The sequence below is a fragment of the Malania oleifera genome, chromosome 4, assembly GCF_029873635.1.
Source record: "Malania oleifera isolate guangnan ecotype guangnan chromosome 4, ASM2987363v1, whole genome shotgun sequence".
NCBI lineage: Eukaryota > Viridiplantae > Streptophyta > Magnoliopsida > Santalales > Ximeniaceae > Malania > Malania oleifera.
Window position 1 is genome coordinate 14,491,591 of NC_080420.1, and position 20,663 is coordinate 14,512,253.

The window sequence follows — 20,663 nt, forward strand, 5'->3', positions numbered from 1 at the left end:
CAAACTATTGGTTTTTTGAGTCTGATCTCTGTGTTGATGTTGACAAACACAAGTGCCTTATGTGTGTACTTAGTGCTTGAACATGTCATAATTCAGGACACACATAAGGGAGAGAAAGTGGATGACAAGTTAGGACTTAAAGCGCATAAAACTTGGCATATTCCATGGAGTCTTCAAAGCAAATGAAGAAGACATATTTGATTTGTATTGTAATGCATTTAAGTTTTATTATTTTGGTCTGTAATAATACATACATCTGCATGATATGTCTAAATGACCTGAAGACAGACCTTAAGGCACCTAGAGTTTAACCAAAAAAACCATTTAATAAAAACTAAAAGCAAACAAAGGTTTTGAAATAGCCTTAGGTGACTTCAGTTGACCGACATTGGATTTTTGGGTTTAATTTAAAAGTTCGGTCGACTGAATCATTGGCAATATAAATGTTTCGGTCAACCAAACAAGTCATAAGTCAACATGTTGACTTCGCTCGGTCAACCATTCTGTTTTGAACACACCACCCTCGGTCGACATAACCAACATGTGTTTAACACCCCAACTACTTGGTCTACCGAACTTATAGTTCATTTTGACCATGGTCAAAACCATATAAGCAGTCAAACGAACCTAAGTCACAGTCGACCGAACCTACGAAGGGTTCAAAATCACCCTAAGACTGTCGAGCAAATCCGTAATTCAAAATTGACATGGTCGACTGAACCTATTAATATGATCGACCGAACCTCTTGGGTTGGAAATTTTTTAAAGGACTAAAACGTTATTAACTTTTAATTAAACTTTTTCAAAATACCGAGTGTGTCCCCAACGATCATAATTTTCTAAAAATCTATAAATACCCCCTCATAACTTCATATTAGTAACTTTTATTAGCTCAAATTTTTTCTCTAATCCATTGTTAATCAAAGTTCCTCCAAAACATCTTTTATTGTTAAAATCATTCTTTGGGGCATATTTTTATCAAATCTATTCCACTCTCTTTCCGTTTATTTATTTCAAAATTTATTTTGAAGGAAAGCATATTTATTTTGGGCATTTATTTTATATTCATTTACACTTATTCTCATTTGCATCTTCATTTATTAAAATCATTTTTGAGAGTATTCTTAAGATTTCTTCTAGTTAATTTTCTTGATAAACATTTTTGAAAGAAATCCTTTATTACACAAATATTTTTCTTGAGGTTAAACTTTAAATTCTCCAAATATTTTTTAGCAAAAATCTTTGTTGGAGAACATAATAATCATTTTGATATTTTCATATGTTTTATTTGTGCATTAATTATTTAGATAAGCACCTTTTACTCTCTTGAGCTTAACTCATAATATATTTGACCGCATGTATTAAGTTATAATGTTGTACATCATCTATTTAGTATAGAAGCATTGTCTTTGTACACAAATTTTATTGAATGTCTGTTGTATTCCCGACGTGTGATCGAAAGAGGGAGACTAGTCTTGTGAATAGTCCCAGATTTGCTCAAATCTAATTAGGAGAGCACCGGATTGGTTCAGACCCGATTAGGAGATGCACCCTTCTAGGAAAGTGTGCAAGGTGTTAACTCCACCCAGTAAGTGAGTTTGGGAATGTCTACCCCAGAAGGACATTGTAAACAGTTTCTGCTCTACCCGTAAGTAAGTAGGGTTAGTGGAATCCTTGGGGAGTATGCCCAAGGTGAGACCGTAGGCTAATTTGGTCGAACCTCAATAACAAATATCGGGTGTCACTCTCTCTCTCTCTCTTTCTCTCTCTCTCTCTCTCTCTTTCTCTCTCTCTCTCTCATTTAATTTTCGCACTTAAATTTTTATGTATATGCTTATTTATTTACTGTTACAATTATTTGCATGCACACATTTAAATTAATGAGACATACTGCACACATGTATGTCTACACTCACTGTTTAATTATTTTACACACATGTTTATTTTATGAATGGAATATAATATGTGGTGAATCAATATAAATGTTTAATTTAGTCAAAATGTTTTTAAAACCCAACCCAACCCACCCCACTCTTGAGATCACACCAATTCCAACACAAACATAGCCCTCCCCCCACCCTACAACACACATCCTATTCTACTTATGTGTTGCACTAATCACCAACTAAATATCCTTAGCCTAGGCTAACCGCCATTAGATCTTAAATATCCTTGGCCTAGCCAAGTCGCCATTACATTTTAGACTCAAATGCTTTTAAATCACTCATGCTCCACATAATTTTTTTAACATGGAACTAACTTAAAGTTTTCTTAACAACCTTTTCCTTAAAATATGAGTTTCAATTACTCTATTAATACCCTAGCATCACACATCTAACTAGAAAACATTGCTCAACTATAGAAAAAACAAGAAATTATGAAAGGTCACTCACACTCAACCCTAACATCTATAAGATCCAATATCCCTCTTTTCACAAGGTCTCCAAACGCAAAATCACAATTTAATATATAAATGTCATCTAAACTATGACTTAGTTCAAGAGAAAATGTCAATTTCATCTGGATTTGAACAATTTGTAAGTGGCACCTACGAAACAAACTACCAGATGAAATGCCAAAGCATAATATCAAACTAAAGCTACAAGATGAGCTTATGTTGTTTGTATCAAAGATGAGTTTATTAATAATGAAATCCCTACATATTTTATGATAATCAAATTGTCAAGCTACAAGATGAGCTTATGTTGTTTGTATCAAAGATGAGTTTATTAATAATGAAATCCCTACATATTTTATAATAATCAAATTGTCATTTACATTCCTAAGTCTTAACTTTTTATGAGATAAAACACATTAAAGTCGCACTCACTTTGCAAGGAATGCTAATATACTTCATTTTAATCTGCATAATAAGTAAGAAATTTCTTCACAAAGGCTCTCATTTACCTGTCATCCTTCATTGTTATAAGCTGACTATGTAATATTCATATATCCAGCATAAGTTAAGGTAATATTTGTATGTCCAGGCTGAGATAATGTTTTAAGGGAAAACTTATTTCAAGCAGATGCCGTACGTTTATAGTTGATATCACCATTGCTTGTTGGAAGCCCTCCCTTCAGCTGGCACAAGTTAGAGAAGCCATGTATACTAATAAACATTCCCCAGGGTTTACTATTTTCTATTAAATGTAATAAAACAAAGTGAATGAGGGTTGCAAAGCAAAAGGTTCAACATAATTTTATGTCACAAAGTGAGCAGTGCAAGCTGCCCAAAGACCCCAAAGAAACTGATCAACGATTATCGACCATTCCGAATTTCATAGACCTAAACACAATAGCCAAACCAGAGATAGAAGAAAGACCCACACATCATAATTCCTTTTTTTTTTTTTTTCACAAGACATGAATCCACAACACCAAGAACATCTCGACTCCTGACCATCTCAGCATCCAGGCCCTGCATCTGCTCACGCAGCCTTCTCCAATTCTGCAAAATAGAAAATTTTGAATTCAGTGCAAGTCTTCACAAAAACTGACATCAATAATCAAATATATATTTTTAATATATAATTTTTTTAAAATTCCATAACATACTAATTGACTCATCAAATGCAAATACAAGTATGAAATTATAAATGTTATAATTTCTATTTTTGACTTTAGTCTTCAGCTCCCAGCCCCCAAACACCCCCAGAACAAACAAACAAAGTTTGGCTCCGCCCCAAGTCACATTATATTGTCATTTACATGCAAATTAAACTCATTTGACTATTTTGCCCTTTTAATAGCTTTTGCAGTCAAAAACATTAAATGAAGCAACCAGAACGCAAGTTACATACCATAAAATAAGCTCTGGCAAAGGTTAAAAGAACATTTATCAAATCATGTAACAGTTATGTCAAAGAAAAAATGTTTTACACGGAATCAACAAGTGACAGATGGAGAAGAAAACAAGCACATTTATACAAGCTACAAAAATCTTCACCAAGAATAAAAAGAGAACCAATTTTCAGCAAATCTTTTCTAAGAAATAGCTTTTATTTGGATCCCATTGTTCCAAAAAGCACAGGCAAAAGCATTAAAACACAGTAACAAAGGAACTCACCAGTTTAGAAGAAACCAAGTGCCATAAATTAGCAAACCACAATTTGGTAATTGGTATAGACATTCCAAAATGCTAAATCTAACAATTCAAAGTTCTAACTCAAAACTTTTTTCACATAATATATGTTTTTGTTAGTTGAAGTGGGGAATGATTACATTGTAATTATGTTTTCTGTCACAATTAGTCTATTTCACAAAATAAAATCTCTTCTAGATTTAGAAACACCTCAAACATCCCCTCCAAAATGTACAAGTGCCATTACACATTTTTCAAAAATATATCCATATAATATACCCCTAAAATTCCACATATAGAGCATGTGCCACAACACTATCCCATTCCAATTCCACAAAATGTTCCACATTCTAGGTACCACTAGTTTGAACCAATAGAAAATTACACCACAAAATTTACACCTAAGGATATTTCAAATGCCAATATAAAATTTTTAAAAAATATGCAAAAAGAAATGCACATGCATGTCAAACAAAAGTCCCAGCAAAAGGAGAAAACAAAAGGCCATACCTATATGCTACATGAGTCCTCTTCTGCTATTGGACATGATTCATGGCAATATCCTCCGAAAATTGAAAGAATGTAAAAATCCACATGATCTCAGTCCAAATGCCCAAAACATTATCTAGTCCTCTCCCACCTACTACCACTAACAACTAGCTCATTCCTTACAAGTGCATTATTTTCTTACAAGTGCATTATTTTGCCTAATTGCCCAAAACACCTTAACCGCTCTTCCCTTATCTTATCTTCTACATGTCCAATGCCTAACTCCCTACAAATGTGTTGGTTCCTTAATTAAATTTTTATATTTTATTGCTTGTTTTAAGATAAAAAAGGGAGAATATGTTGAGAGAGAGAGAGAGAGAGAGTGCAAACAATAGAGGACAAGGAATCCTCCAAAAAACAAAACAAAACAAACAAACAGCCCTGCCACCATCCAAAAGAGACCTAACTAATGCTACCTAATAAATCTCTTCCCATCATATTTAATAGGGCACAAAAAATTAGCTAGTTTCCATTGTCCCTTCTTAAGCAGACTTTTACCATCCAAACAGATTTCCTTTCCCTCCAGGTCAGTTAACAGCAAACCTATTTTATTCAGCAACTATTGAAAGCTAAAGGCCAGGCAAAAAAACCAGCCTCAAACTTGTTCCTCCTTGCCTATTCCATCATTCTCCAAAACACAACTCTCACCCAAAGCATTCAAGTTGTACCCAAAACATCCATCAATTCTTCTTTTCCTTGCCTATGCTAAACCTCTCACTCATATCACCCTTCTTAACAATTAACTCCTCCATTATACTTAAATTACCTCTAATATCTCTCCTCAGAATTTTCATTACCTCGTCAAAAGTACCATGCTTCTCTTAAAATTTTTCCCTCATTTCAACACTCATCTACACTACCTCCCAACAATCATAGACCTTTTGGCCCCTAACCTTATCAAATATCTTCATTACCACGATTTTTCCCCATCTTCCCCAACACTTGATTTTCCCCCAAAACAACATTTTTCCCCTGACTCCCATCCTCACAAGCTTTTTATCTTACGTCTACCTATCTTTAAACCTCTCGATTCAAAATCTTTTCTTCATAATTTCAACTTATATTCTACTCTTTAGTTTCATCAATCAAGACAAAATCATCTACAAACAACATACGCTCTGGAACCTACTGTGCATCTAATGTGACAGTAAAGACAAAAAAAATTGGGCATGAAACGCAATGGAGGAAATGCCTAAATGATCAAAACTCACGCAATTGCTTTAAAAAAAAAAAAATTTAAAAAGTAATTGCAGCCCCCATGTTCATGATGTCCAATCATTCCTACAAAAAACGCTGCCTGAGGGAAGCATTTTACGAAAAAAAAAATGCCAGAAGGAATCAAATACCATTAAACATAAACTGCAGGACTGGAAACAAAACAGGAATGGAATTGAGGAAAAACTGTAATCATTTTTGGAATGTGATTATTGCCTTTGCATACTCACACAGAATGATGGTCAGAATGGAATGAAAGACTGGCATTTTCCAAGAACACCCATTTTAAATCATATATTTATTTTGGATTTTTTTTTCTAGAAACCCCCCTTAATTATTTTTTTGAAAAAAACTCAGACACTCTCGCACACAATTTCAATGGAGATCCATCTCCACAAGGCAACTAGAGATAATGAAGGGCACGTGACGATGAATCATCTCTACAACATCATGGCAACATGGACATGGTGGGATAACTAGCAGTTCGGTTCAGAAGGGGGGGGGGGGGGGGGAACCATTTTTTTGTTTTTTGTTTTGGGCAGTGGGGGCGGGGGTGTGTGTGTGTGTGTGTGTGTGTCTTGAGGGTGAGAATGGATGGGTGCATGTGCAACAGCTACTGTGATGCCATTGCAGGAGCAACGATTGACATCACCAAAGAAAGGTGATTGCCAAAGGTTTGAAACCTTTTAGTTCATTGCAGAGAGAGAGAGACAGAGATGGAGACAAATCAGATCTCCAGTGCTGCTATTTTGCTATCTACAATGTTGACTCCAACCACAGGGACCCCATGGTTGCAAGCCATAGCCTGAGAAGAGAGATCAGGTTAGCATGAAAGGTGGGGTTTCTAGAAACAAATAGGTAAGGCTATTATGGGGAAATAAGTTATTATCTAAGGGGATTTTCAAAAAGTTAGAATTTGGATAATAATTCCAGTGGGATAAATACTGATTCTAGCCAATCTGGACTGGAATTGCAATTCTGCCAACTTGCAGGTATCATGATTCCATTTAGGATTACAGTCCAAACTTTTTTTAAAGCAAACAAAGGAATGGAATTGAGGTCTAAATTTCAATTCTATTGCAGCCTTGGTTCTGCAAACAAAACGCCATACAAGTGCCATGGAATTAAGGAAGAAATATGATAAATATTAATCACATACCAACAAATAGAGTTCAATCATTTCTTAATTCAACACAAATCAAGCTATCCCGATCACTTGGGTTCAACAACTCCAGAAATCTTTATTAGCCATCACACACTGTCGAGATCCTCTTTAGTACGATAACAGTCCAGTCCCCAAAAACAATGCTTCTTCACACCATTGATTCATACTCATCCAAACCTAGGAGGATTGAGCCAACAACCTGCCTAAAAAGAAAAGCAATGGATGAACAAGTTGTCGACTTTTTGAGTCTAATCCCTGTTTTGATGCTGACAAAGCACAAGCATTTAGTGTTTTTTAACAGGTTCATGATTCAGCACACACATGAGGTAAAAGACATTGAAGCCTGGAGGAACATAAAGATCATATTATCCGGCGTATTCCATGAAAACTGAAGAGCAAAAGACGAAGACGTTCATTTTCACACACAGCTAGTCCCAAGCCCGGGTTAAGGAGGAGGGTTGCGTTAGGTAGCTGACAGCCAGCGTAAAATTTGTCAGATCACTATGATATGAATCCTTACCGAATATTTGCCGAGGCGTCCCCTACGAGCGACGCGTTGCACTTAAACCACCCTGTGTAGCGAAAAGTGGGCGAGGGTGGGCCAGATCGTTGCCCTAAAGCAACGCGCCGTGTCGGCGCCTGGGTACAGTGTCAAATATGCGAGGGTTCCTGCATCATTCTGGACGTGGGCAGGTAAAGACGTTAATTCAGAAAACTAGGATTAGATTAGCAACTTGGAATATAAGGACACTTACGGGTAAAAGCATGGAAATTGTGGATACAATGATTAGAAGAAGAATTAATATAATTTGCCTTCAAGAAACTAAGTGGGTAGGGGAGAAAGCTAGAGAAATCGATAAATCAAGATTTAAACTTTGGTACACTAGAAAAGAAAAACATAAGAATGGAGTAGGCATTATTATAGACAAAAACTTAAAAGATAGCGTTGTGGATGCAACTAGAGTAAGGGATAGAATTATAAAAAGCAAGATGGTATTAGGACAAGAGATAATAAATATCATTAGTGTTTATGCTCCTCAAGTTGGCTTAATAGAAAATCTTAAGAGACAATTTTGGGAAGATATGGATAGTATTATACAAGGCATTCCAGGGACTGAAAAAATATTTATAGAAGGAGATCTGAATGGACACGTTGGAAGAGATAATAAAAATTATGAGAGGATACATAGATGATATGGATATGGAGAGAAAAATGAGTCAGGGGAGATGATCTTAGACTTTGTTATGTCATATGATTTTAGTATAATAAAATACTTGCTTTAAGAAGAGAGAAGAACACTTAATAACCTTTAAAAGTGGACAAAATAGAAGTCAAATAGATTTTTTTTTAACTATGAGGGTAGATCATTTATCATGCAAGGATTGTAAAGTTATGCCAGGTGAAAGTCTAACCATGTAACATAGAGTCTTAGTATTAGATATATGTATTAAAAAATGAAAAAAAAATTGATAAAATAAACCAGTGTAGGAGAACTAGATGGTGGAACCTAAAAGGAGAAAATATAATAAAATTTAAAGATAAAATGATCAAAGATGGAGATTGGACCTTAGAGGATGGGATAGATACAAATACTCTTTGGAATAAATTAGCTAGTTCTATTTAAAAGATAGCAAAAGAGATTTTAGGTGAATCAAGAGGAAGATTCTCGAATAGCAAAGAAAGTTGGTGGTGGGATAAAGATGTACAAAAAGTCATAAAGACAAAAAGAATTTGGTATAAAACGTGGAAAAAATGTAGAAATAGAGATAACTTTGAAAAATATAAGAAGGCAAGAAAAGATGCAAAAAGGGTTGTTAGTGAAGCTAAATATAGATCATTTAATAGTTGGTACAAAAGAAGGGGAAAGAGATAAATTTAAACTTGCTAAAGTTAGAGAAAGGAAGAGCAAGGACTTAGGAAATGTAAAATGCATAAAAAGCGAGAATGATATTATCTTGGTTAAGGACGAAGATATTAAAGAAAGATGGCGAAATTACTTTAGTAAGTTGTTTAACGAAAACCAAATAGAAGGCTTAAACTTAGAGTTGTCAAATGAGGAAAAAACTAAAAATATAAGATTTATTCGCAAAATTAGAGTTAACGAAGTTAAGTTTGCACTAAAAAGGATGAAAAATGGGAAAGCTATGGGACCAAATAACATCCCAATTAAAGTTTGGAAATGCTTGGGTGATAACGGAATTATATGTTCAACTAATTTATTCAATACAATTGTAAAAACTAAGAAAATGTCAAATGAATGGAGGAAAAGCACTTTAAAACCTATATATAAAAATAAAGGAGATATTCAAAATTGTAATAACTATTGTGGAATTAAACTTATAAGTCATACGATGAAACTATGGGAAAGAGTTGTTGAACAAAGATTTAAGGTTAGAAACGAAGAACTCAGAAAATCAATTTGGTTTTATGTCTGGGAGATCTACCACAGAAGCTATTTATCTTTTAAAAAGATTAATGGAAAAGTTTAGGGAAAAGAAGAGGGACTTGCATATGATATATATTGACCTTGAGAAAGCATATGATAAGATACCTAGGGAAGTTCTATGGTGAGTTTTAGAAAAAAAGGGTATATGTTGTAAGTATACCGATGTCATTAAGGATATGTATGATGGAGTAATGACTAGTATAAGGATTATAGATGAAGAAACTAGAGAATTTCCAATTACCATAGGTGTACATCAAGGATCTGCTTTGAGTCCTTATCTTTTTGCTTTAGTGATGGACCAATTCACTAAAAGTATTCAAAAGGAGGTTCCATGGTGTATGTTGTTTGCAGATGATAATGTATTAATTGACGAAACTAGGGATGGAATAGAGGCTGAGTTAGATTTATGGAGAGAAACTTTGGAATCTAGAGGCTTTAGGATAAGTAGAAATAAAACAAAATATATGAAATGTAATTTTAGTAATGATAGGAGGAATATTGGAGACAAAGTTAAACTTGATGATGAAGAAATAAATAGCACTTGTAGATTTCGATACCTTAGATCTATTATGCAAGCTGAAGGAGAAATTGTAGATGATGAAATGCATAGAGTTAAAGTAGGTTGGGTAAAATGGAGAAATACATCAAGTGTGCTATATGATCGTAGAATACCCTTAAAATTGAAAGGGAAGTTTTATAGGACAGCTATAAGACCAGCTATGCTATATGGATCAGAATGTTGGGCGAAGAAGAAACATAATATCCAAAAAGTAAAAGTTACCGAGATGAGGATGCTTAGATGGATGAGTGGTATAACATTGAAAGATAAATTAAAGAATGAACATATTCGTGGTAAGTTAGGTGTAGCTCCTATAGAAGATAAGATAAGGGAGGGACGACTCAGATGGTATGGACACTTGCAACGTAGGCCTTATAGTGCACCTGTAAGGAAGAGTGACTTAGTAACTGTGGGGGCAATAGAAAGGGTGGGGGTAGACCTAAAATAACTTGGGAGGAGATAGTGAGTAAGGATTTAATATCCTTGAATCTATCAAAAGAAATGATCCATGATCGCATAAATTGGCGGAAAAGGATTCATATAGCCGACCCCACTTAGTGGGACTAAGGCTTGGTTTTTTTGTTGTTGTTATTGTTGGTCTGTAATAATGCATGCATCTGCATGATACGTCTTGTATGCTCAGATAGGCCTTAGATTGACCATAGAGAATGGTCATTGGTCGACCTTCGACGTCAGATTTTTGAGGATTAACTCTCAAAAAGACCTAGACTGACCCCCATGCATGTATAAATAAGTGTCCTATTAAAATTAAGTTAATCGTCATAAGAATAGAGACAACTTTTTAAAGAGAAAATGACCGAAATGCGCAAGGATGGCATGTTCGGTCGACCAAACTCAGTTACACTAAGATCTTCGATCGACCAAACCCCCACCAGGTCAACAAGTTGACCTTTCGGTCGACCAACCAGAAGTATATAGGCAAGCCCTGGTAGACCGAACCTCCCTAGGTCAACAAGTTGACCTCTCGATCGACTAATCAAGATTATATAGGAAACGCCCTAGTTGACCGAACCCCCACGTGGGAAATGTCTACTGCCCGTTCGACCGAACCTACTAGCTCAAAAGAACCCAGTCAACCGAACCGCGCAGATTTGAAAAATCGCCCTTGAACCCCTCAAGTACGGTCGACCATCCTTCTAGTTCAAAATTCTCGCAGTCAACCAAACCCAAACACTCGGTCGATCGAACCTTGAATCTAGTCGACCAGACCTCGAGTTGGCGAAATTTTTACCACAGTAAATCAAGGTTAATTTGCTTTAAACATTATTAAACATTTTTCAAAATACCCAATAGGTCCCCAGCAGTCAAAATTTGAGGGATATCTATAAATACTTCCTCATTTGCCTTCATTAGCAAAAGATTAGCAAAAGTCATCAACAAAAATCCTCTCAAATATTTCATACTCCTTTTGCTATATACTCAATATTTCAAACATATTTTTATACACTCACTCACATATTTATTAGCAAATATCATTTTGAAAAAGAGAGTTTATTTTTCTAAGTTCTCCTAACTTGCAAATCAATTGCAAAGTGTATGAATATTTGTTTGTGGTATTGTGCATCATTTCAAATCATTTTATGAGCATTACTCTCACACATTCATATATATTTGAAAAACCTTTTTGAGAGTTTTGCTTGATTTTTTATTCCCACGATATTTCGTATATAAATATTTGATTGGGAATAACTTGTTTTTAGCTTCCTAGTCTTTGCATTCAAATTGCAAGACTTGAGAGCTTGCATATTTTATTTGATAAATCTTTTGCAAGCTTAAACTCTAAGTATCTGTTGTGATTATATTTGATAAAATATTTGTGTGATACTTGATTAGGGTTTTTGAGGTAACCATAAATATTTACTTGTTGAATATATTATCTTGAATTAAATTTTCAAGATCTCACTTGAGCATAAATCCTATCATACGTGAGTGCATAAATTGATTGAGCATAGTGGTACATATTTGCTTATTGTAAGAAGCATTTTACTTGTACGCAAATTATAGTGTGAATTGGTTATATTCCAGGCGTGGGCCTGAAGAGGGAGACTAACCCTATTAAATAGTCCCGAATTGATTTAGATCCGGTTAGGAAAGCTAAGTGCACCATCTTGGTAAGGTGTAGGCTGAGGTCAGCCCCGTGAATTGACCTGATTGTAAATGGTGCCGCTCCACCCGTTAAGTGAGCATTAGTGGAATCCTCAGGCTTACGAGCTAGAGGCGGGGACGTAGGCACAATTGGCCGAACCCCGATAACATATCATGTGTCTGTTTATATTTGCGCAATTTATATTCCTGCACGTGTATGTTGTTGTGTGAATGATGCGCATGAATTAAATTTCCACATATTATACCTATCTGCGCATTTGGAATTACATAGACAGATTTTAGGTTGTGTAATACTGCAAATGTCTGGTCAAACCTAAGGAGAAATTTTAAATACCCAATTCACCCCCCCTCTTGGGAATACACCAAAGTCAACACAAGTGTAGCGGTAAGATCCCCAGTACATTGCAACAAGGGACTCAAAGCAATATAACATTGTCAAACCAGCAGATGAAGATTGCACAGTGGCCTTTTGCATCCCACCACTTAAAATCCACCAAACCAACTGCTCAATATTTCTTATGGACAAACTTCTACTTATGAATGCCAATTTTCATCCCAAACTTCAGGAATAAACCCTAAACCAGCAGCATATTGAAGCAATGAATGAGCAAGAGTAGTAGCGAGAGATCTGTTCTTTCATGACTACGATAGGGTACGGGAATATTTTCTTCAATTCCAAATAATCTAGAATACCATCTAGCTGAGACTGAATTTAAGGATAACGATCAATCAAAAAATAAAATAAAATAAAATAAAAACCTAGGAGGAGGAGTTGGACGAGAAGATGTTAACAAAATGCAGGTTCTTACATAATTTCAGCAATACAAAAACAGCTCTATGCACTTGCATGAATGGAACTATTAATTGCAAATGCTCAAGGACGGAAAAAATGAACCATGCAAATTCCACTCCATCCAGTTGACAGTATGCGAATCCCAGCCAGCAGGAAACACCATAATCTAGTTGTCAACTCATGGTAAAATACCACCACCACTAAGAGTCAAAAAGCAGTATCCTGCATCATCAGGCACATCACATCAAAAAATGATACATCCAGGATTCACTAACCCAAATAATCATCAATCCCCTGTTCAAGATTCCTGGATCATCAGATTTGGCTACAGCATCAGCTTTCAAAAGAGATGACGAAAAGCAGACACATTCAAACATCCTACCCTATGACAAACCACTCACATAAGTTAACATCCACCAATTTCAACTAGTAATTTTCATTCAACTTATGATATTTGGAAGGATTTGTCCCTTTCCCAGCCCAGCATATTGACAAAAAGCAAAATACCATCAGACACATAAGGCCAAGGTCCTTCTAGACAGATGTGCAAATTGGGCACCTAAGCAAGTGTCCCAACAAATTTCTAATCAAACCCAAATATGTATTAAAGATATAATTTTAATTTGTGAACCTTTACTATGACAAGGGGTGTTCTACTGAAATGACATCATAAATAAACTAACAAAAAACCCACAAAAGGAGAAGAAAACTCATATTTTAAATGAAAATGATGGGAGGCAGTTATCTCTCAAGTTTAAAACAGCTCTCCCTCCTTCACTACCTTCACTCTCACTAGCAAATAGCTCCAAAATTATCATGCTTTGTACATGGAACAGTTCAGGTTGCTTGTGTATTCAACACATATGTATGGATGGTCTGCCATCATTCTTTGCATTTAGAGTGGGAGGAAAAGCAAAATTTCTATGGTCCACATTTCCATTTTCACTCCCCCAATGTTCGTAATTAAGTCTAAACTCTGTCAAGATTGATATCAGGAATCCATTAGTCTTCTAATAGCTGGATTTTTAGAGAATTAATGACTATTTGTTGGCATCAACATAAAAGTTCATAACCACTCAGTACAAATGTTCTGTTAAAAATTTATGCATGCCAACTAAGCAGTTAAAAGTAGGCATTAAAGACCATATAATCATGCTCCTGTCAATAATTACACCCAAAATTGGCCAACCCTCGCAAGTCAAGAAACATACTTCTCCAGAGTCCCAGACAACTTCCAAAGCCTATTTCCCTTCCTCCTCAAATGGGCTTAAATGTATCTAACACCAAGCGCCCAAGGCTCCCTTGCCATATCAGGGGTCATTGAACAGCATTATGCATGCAGGTCGCAGCCTTACCTCCACATTTGGCAAGGCTGTTCTGGTAACATTATCCTCAGGTTTAAGTGCGACACCCTTATAAGACCTTGTGTCCTTTTCAAATGGACAAAATAAACATATTTCATAGCATGGCAATATATTTCAATTATTCATCCCTCTTAGTCCACAAATTGCCTGCAAAATTTTGACTCTTCTTGGATCTATTTCACAATCAGCACTAAAATGGACACAGCAAATGCTGGTTCACTTGATGGAACGTTGAACATCAAAATGGCAAGGATGGATAATATTCACCAACTTGAGACATGGTTTAAATGTAAGAGAAGTTCCCCAGTCAACACAAGGCTAAAACAAATATTTACAGAGAAACTGACAACAAAAAGATCCCCTTCTTAACTTAAGTCCAACTTCACCATGAAATTGTCAGATCAAATTGCCCAAGGCCTTGTAAATTGGCAGAAAAGGATTCAAGTAGCCTACGCCACCAAGTGACTTAAGGCTTGGTCTGTTATTGTTGTTTAAAATAAATTTAAAAAATCAATAAAAAATAAATTAAATAAAAAAGGAACACCAAACATAAAAAATCAAGTTGCTCTCTTTGGTTTTCTGGAGTTGTGGGGCATTTGCAGTCTTGTGGCGAATTTGATTGGGATAGAATACGCATATCTTGACAAGGAAGATGGTCAGATATTCTTTGCTATGGGAAAGGCTTCATGATTTGGCTTCCCTTTGGTCTTTTGCAGCAGGACGTTTTAAAGGGTGTCTTTTTTTAATTTACAGCGAGATTGGAAGGCAGTATTATTTTGATTGTAGTTCTGTTTTCCTTTTTTATCATAAGAGGATGTTTTATTCTTCTTTTTGTACATTCTTTCTTCTTTAATGAAATATCTTCCATCTCCAACACCCCCTGGTTAAAAAAATGCAATAAGGAAGATCAAGTTGCTCTCAGATAGCAACATCCAATCAACCAAAATGATTACAAGTACCGAATTCCAACTTAATCCACCTAATCAAAGAAAAGAAAATTTCAAGGATTCCAACTTAAATCTTAATGTTTTCTCTCGATCAAAGGGTGGTTGACTAAAGATACAGGAGAGAGCAACATAGATCACCAAACTGTTTTGGATACTGTCAATTTTTTGTTTTTTCAATTGCTGCTTATAGCTGACCCCACCTACTGGGACTCCAGCCTTAGTTTGTTGTTGTTGTTGTTGTTGTTGTCAATTACTGTTTGTGCTAGGATTGGCACCCCTAACATATTTATACCACTGATGTTAAGGATTTAACAGCCCTGAAATTGTTGTAGGAAATTGCCCCCAGTAACGTAAATTAGCAGAAAGGATTCAGGTAGCTAACCCCACCAAGTGGGAGTTAAGGCTTGGTTTGTTATTGTTGTTATATTGGTGTGGGGTGAGGAAGAAGGAGCTTTAGCCTATAGTTATATATATATACATATATAAATTGTTATAATGCTATTTTTAAGGGGGGTGACTTTTCTGATATTCAGCACAATTGGCATTTTGTTCCTTTGTGTTTTTTATCTGGATTTTCCAGACTTTGTTAAGGAGATGTCTTATTCTCCTAGTTGCATATTCTTATTCTATTAATGAATTCTTATTTTATGATAAAAAAAAATACTATTTTTATACAGTAAATTCTATAGATTCAGTTAGGCCCTTCTCTGGCACTTCATTAGTGATGACTTTTTCTTTTGCTGATCAAAAAAGGGAGAAAACTGGGCTTTATTATTATGAAGAGTCTAAACAAATATTAACAATGATATGCTGCTAAGAGCAACAAGATCAAGGAGAATAACTACTCATTCCAAATCCTCAGAGAATCGGCCTAAAAAATTTGCAATGAAATTATCACAAAAAGGTTAGATACTAGGCTTCACTCGTCGCAAAAAACAAATAAAAGTTTTCAAATAATACTTCAATTACAAGTTCGATTTTTTTAAAAAAACAAATTGATTAAAATTAGTAGCAAATCATGGAAAAAATTCGCAGTACTTTGGAAAATGTTAAAATGCATAATGTAAAGTTTAGAACTAAAATAGTGTGAATAAATGCATAAATGATAAAATTATGTCTAGGAAAAATTAAAATATTATGAATAAACGCATAAATGATAAAAATTATTTCTAGGATGCAGAAACTATAAAACAACAAGATATTAAACATCTTCAATTAGTTTAAATCAGCTAAAAGACTATTTTGTAAGCAAATATGAGCAATTTAGACATAAAAGTTCACCATTTTCAATATTACAAAAAATATTCAAATGGCTTAAAACTATCATTCATATACTTACCTGGTATAAAAGATTTATATTTATCAAAAAAAAACAAAGGTCTATCAAGAAAAAGACCCCATCTTGTAATAGATTGACCAAACGTAAAATGCCAATCTATAATAAAAATTATAAAATACAAGCCTATATTGAATGTGATGCCAATTCATGACAAGTGGCACAAACATAAGTGTTGAGTCTATGAGTCCTAATCCCCTTTTGATAATGACAAATCACTCTGTATCTTACCTGTGCACTGAGCATCTTAACAGGATTAATCTTGGCATGCACAGATGGTAAGGATATGATGGAAGCCCTGAAGGACATCAAAGCTTATGCACTTGCTATTTGAAGAGCAAAAGGGAATGAAGACCAAATTTGTCATTTGTATTTGCACTATATTTTTGGGTTTGTAATATTATGGTATGTAATAATGCATCTGCATGCATGATAGGATTTTATGCTCGAAGGCCATAGACTAACCTTAGGTCCCTAGACACATCATGAAAAATCTCCTAAGCTAAAATGTTATACTTGTGCAAGCAGGGATTATCTTTTTAGGTCAAAAATTGGGCACATTTTATTTTTAAAGAGCCTCAGGCAACCGAACCTTGGGTGTTCAAAACACCTCAATCAACCAACCACTATCTGAGCAATATTATATTGCCTCGGCCGACAAACCAAAATGTGAACGCATTGCCCTCAGTCGACCGACCATTAGGGTTTGCTTTTCCAACGTACTCAGCCAACTGACCAAATGACCTAAGAATAGCCCGGCCGACTAAACCTACGAAGGTTTGGAAAATCGCCCTAGCTCAGCCGGCTAGCCCTTATCTCAATCGACTGAGCCTGCTTTATTTTTTAAAATACTAGAGGGCTCAGCCGACTGGCCTTGTGCTCAGTTAACCAAACCTCAAAGGTTTGCACTATTTTATTCGTTGGTCAGTCAACCGACCCTTAGGTTAGTCAACCGAGCCTCTCAAGCTGCCGAGTTTTTACTACGCTAATAGGGGTTAATTTTTCACTTTAACTTTTCTACAATCCCCTCCATGTCCCCAACAGTCAAAAATCTTGGGAATTCTATATAAAACCCTTCATTACTCCAGATTAGGAACTGATTAGAAAAGTGATTAGCAAAAATTCTCTCTGAAATTTCATTGTGTCTATTACTCATATACTTTGATTTTAAAGCTCATTATTCACTCTCTTCTTGATATAAATCTTTTTAAGAAGAGAGCTTTATTTGTTATACCCCTTATTTGCAAATCAATTGCAAGTTGAAGGGAGTTTGATTTTCATTATTGTGTGCATATTCTTATATCAGTTTTAAGCTAATACTCTCACGCATCCATACATTTTCAAATATCTTTCTTGAGAGTTAGCTTTGAGATTTTTCCCATATTATTTCATATTGTTAAATATTGTTAGGAAAGTCTCCTCTTAAGCTTGTGAGTCTTTTTGCATTCTCATTGCAAGACTCAAGAACTCAGCTTGTGCATAGTGTTAAAAATATTTTTGTGAGCTTATCAATCATCTCCTATACTTCATTTTGAAATTAATTTTTGGGAGATAGTACTTCAAGCTTTAGATCTTTGAAGAGTTCTTAACATATATTTTGTTTAAACTCAAAGATCATTATCTCTCTCATATCTCATAAACTTGCTTTTAAGAGATATCTTTACACAAACTGTATTAAGCATAAATCTTTATCATACAAGAGTGCATTGATTATATTGTGGTACATATCTGCTTAGTATAAGAACCACTTGTATTGTACACAAAACTTGTATTTGGTGATTGTATTCCAGGCGTGGCTTGAGAAGGTGGTGATCTAGCCTATAAGGATCAATAATATAGGTTGGGCTCAGCCCTGTGAATGTAGGTTAGGGTTCCCCTCGCCCAGTAAGGAGAGGGTTTTGAAAACGGTGTCACTCCACCCGTTAAAAGAGCCTTAGTGGAATCCTCTTACTTGTGAGCTTGAGGCGGGGACGTAGACACTATTGTCGAACCTCGATAACATATCTGGTATCATTCTTACTTTGACCTTTTTACTTTCCTATATTTAAATTTTATCCTTATCTGCTTGGTTCATTGCACTATTATTTAGATATTAATTTGTGATTACTAAAATATACTAAACTGTCTTATCTGCTTTAGTTAGAATTTCATTTATTAACTAACACCAGCTGTAGATTATTGTTAGAATTTTAAAATCTCCAATTCACCCCCCCCCCTCTCTTGGGATTATACCAATTCCAACAATCGGTATCAGAGCCTCATTGCATAAACTTAAACGTTTTTCTGTAAAAAAAAATCAAAACAGCTCATGTTGGTGTAACCCCATTTGCGAAGGGACACTCGTCCACACGTCCTCCTATCTTCTGTGGTGTTAACTACACCTTCTGGAATAAAGGATGCATATTTATCTTCAAAATATTGATTGGTAATTGTGGAGAGTGGTCTCCAAAGGAGATTATGTTCCAATGAAAACTATTGATGGTAAGACTGAACCTAAGACTGAGGATGAATATACTGATGATGACATGAAAGTAGTTAATGTTAATGCAACTGACATGAATGTTTTGTACTGTGTACTTGATGTGAATGAATTTAATAGGGTTATGGCTTGCACCTCTACTAAGGAAATTTGGGATAAGTTAGAAGTCACATATGAAGGTACTAGAGATGTGAAGGATAGCCGCATTGAAATGTTGACTAGTGAATATAATGCATTTAAGATGTCACCTAGTAAGTCTATACAGAGCATGTACACGCGATTCACACACGTCACAAATTCATTGCATGCACTAGGCAAGACCTACCCTACTTACGAAATGATTAGAAAAATTCTTAGGGGACAACCACCAGTTTGGGAGGCAAAGGCTACTGCCACAGCCGAGGATAGAAATCTAAGGGCGATGACCCTAGATGAACTCATAGGATCACTCATCACATATGAAATGGCCATAAATGAAAAAGTGAGTGAGCATAATAAAGCTAGGAAAGTGACTTTTCTAAAAGCGTCCACCAATGACTCTAGTACAGATAGTGATGAGGTGCCAAATGAGGACATGGCCATGCTAACCAAAAAATTCAGCAGGTTTTTTAAAAAGAATGGGAGGTTCTCCAGAAAATTCAGGAACTCAAAAACAGAAAAGGGTGATTCGAACAGGAAAAAAGAAAAATCAGATACTCCCATCTGCTTCAACTGTAACAAAGTCGGCCATATCAAACCTGACTGCCCACTACTGAAAAAGGAGTCAAAAAGGAAGAAGAGAGCAATGAAAGCCAGCACTTCTTGGGATAAACACAATACCAGTGGTTCAAACACCGAGTCCAGCAACACTGAAGTCGCAAACCTATGCCTGATGGCACACAACGACCACGAGGTATATTCTTCTTGCTCTTTATCGTCTTATTACTATAGTGATGATTCTAATGATGACAGCGTGCCTACATATAAAGAACTGCAACTTGAGTATATTCGTGTTTGTAAATCACTTGAAAAAAATGACTAAGAAAAATACTGATTTGTAAAATAAATGCAAAAATTGGTCAAAACTTTTTAAAATGGGAAAATCTGTTCATTCTACTTGGCAAGAAGAAAAAGAGTTGAAAATTGCTGCTCTTGAAAGAAAATTGGAGGATAGCTCCAAAATTATCTATAAATTCACAGAGGGCCAAAGCAACTTTGAAAAACTTCTTGGGGCTCAAAGAAACTCACTTGATAAAGAAGGGCTTGGTTTTAATGGAAAAGAAATTAGGAGACAAAAATATCTTTATATGGGATATTTCGTAAAAGAGTCAAAATCATTTATCCCATCTAAAGATTCCTATAGGCATGCTACATGTTTTAAATGCAAAAGAAAAAGTCATACACAATTTGACTGCCCACTTAAGAATACGGATATTAAAATTAAAATGGTATGGAGAGTGAAAGAAAAATCTGCCACTGATCCCAATGGACCCAAGAAAATTTGGGTACCAAAATTAGTTACTTGCAGGTGTGCTTGAGATCGTCCTCTACCAAGGACAAATGGTCACATGGATAGCGGCCGCTCACGACATATGACTAGTGATAATGCCAAGTTCGCTTCC

The 20,663-nt window shown here is 35.4% G+C and overlaps 1 protein-coding gene across 1 annotated transcript in view; it reads right to left on the minus strand.

Annotated features, from left to right (window-relative positions):
• Positions 1-3,107: 3,107 nt before the first annotated feature.
• Positions 3,108-20,663, minus strand: part of LOC131152750 (universal stress protein PHOS32) — a 31,938-nt gene continuing 14,382 nt past the window's right edge. The window contains exon 2 of the mRNA XM_058104602.1: positions 3,108-3,448. Coding sequence (XP_057960585.1) covers positions 3,429-3,448 — 20 coding nt within the window. The 3' untranslated portion in view covers positions 3,108-3,428. The remainder of the gene's footprint in view (positions 3,449-20,663) is intronic.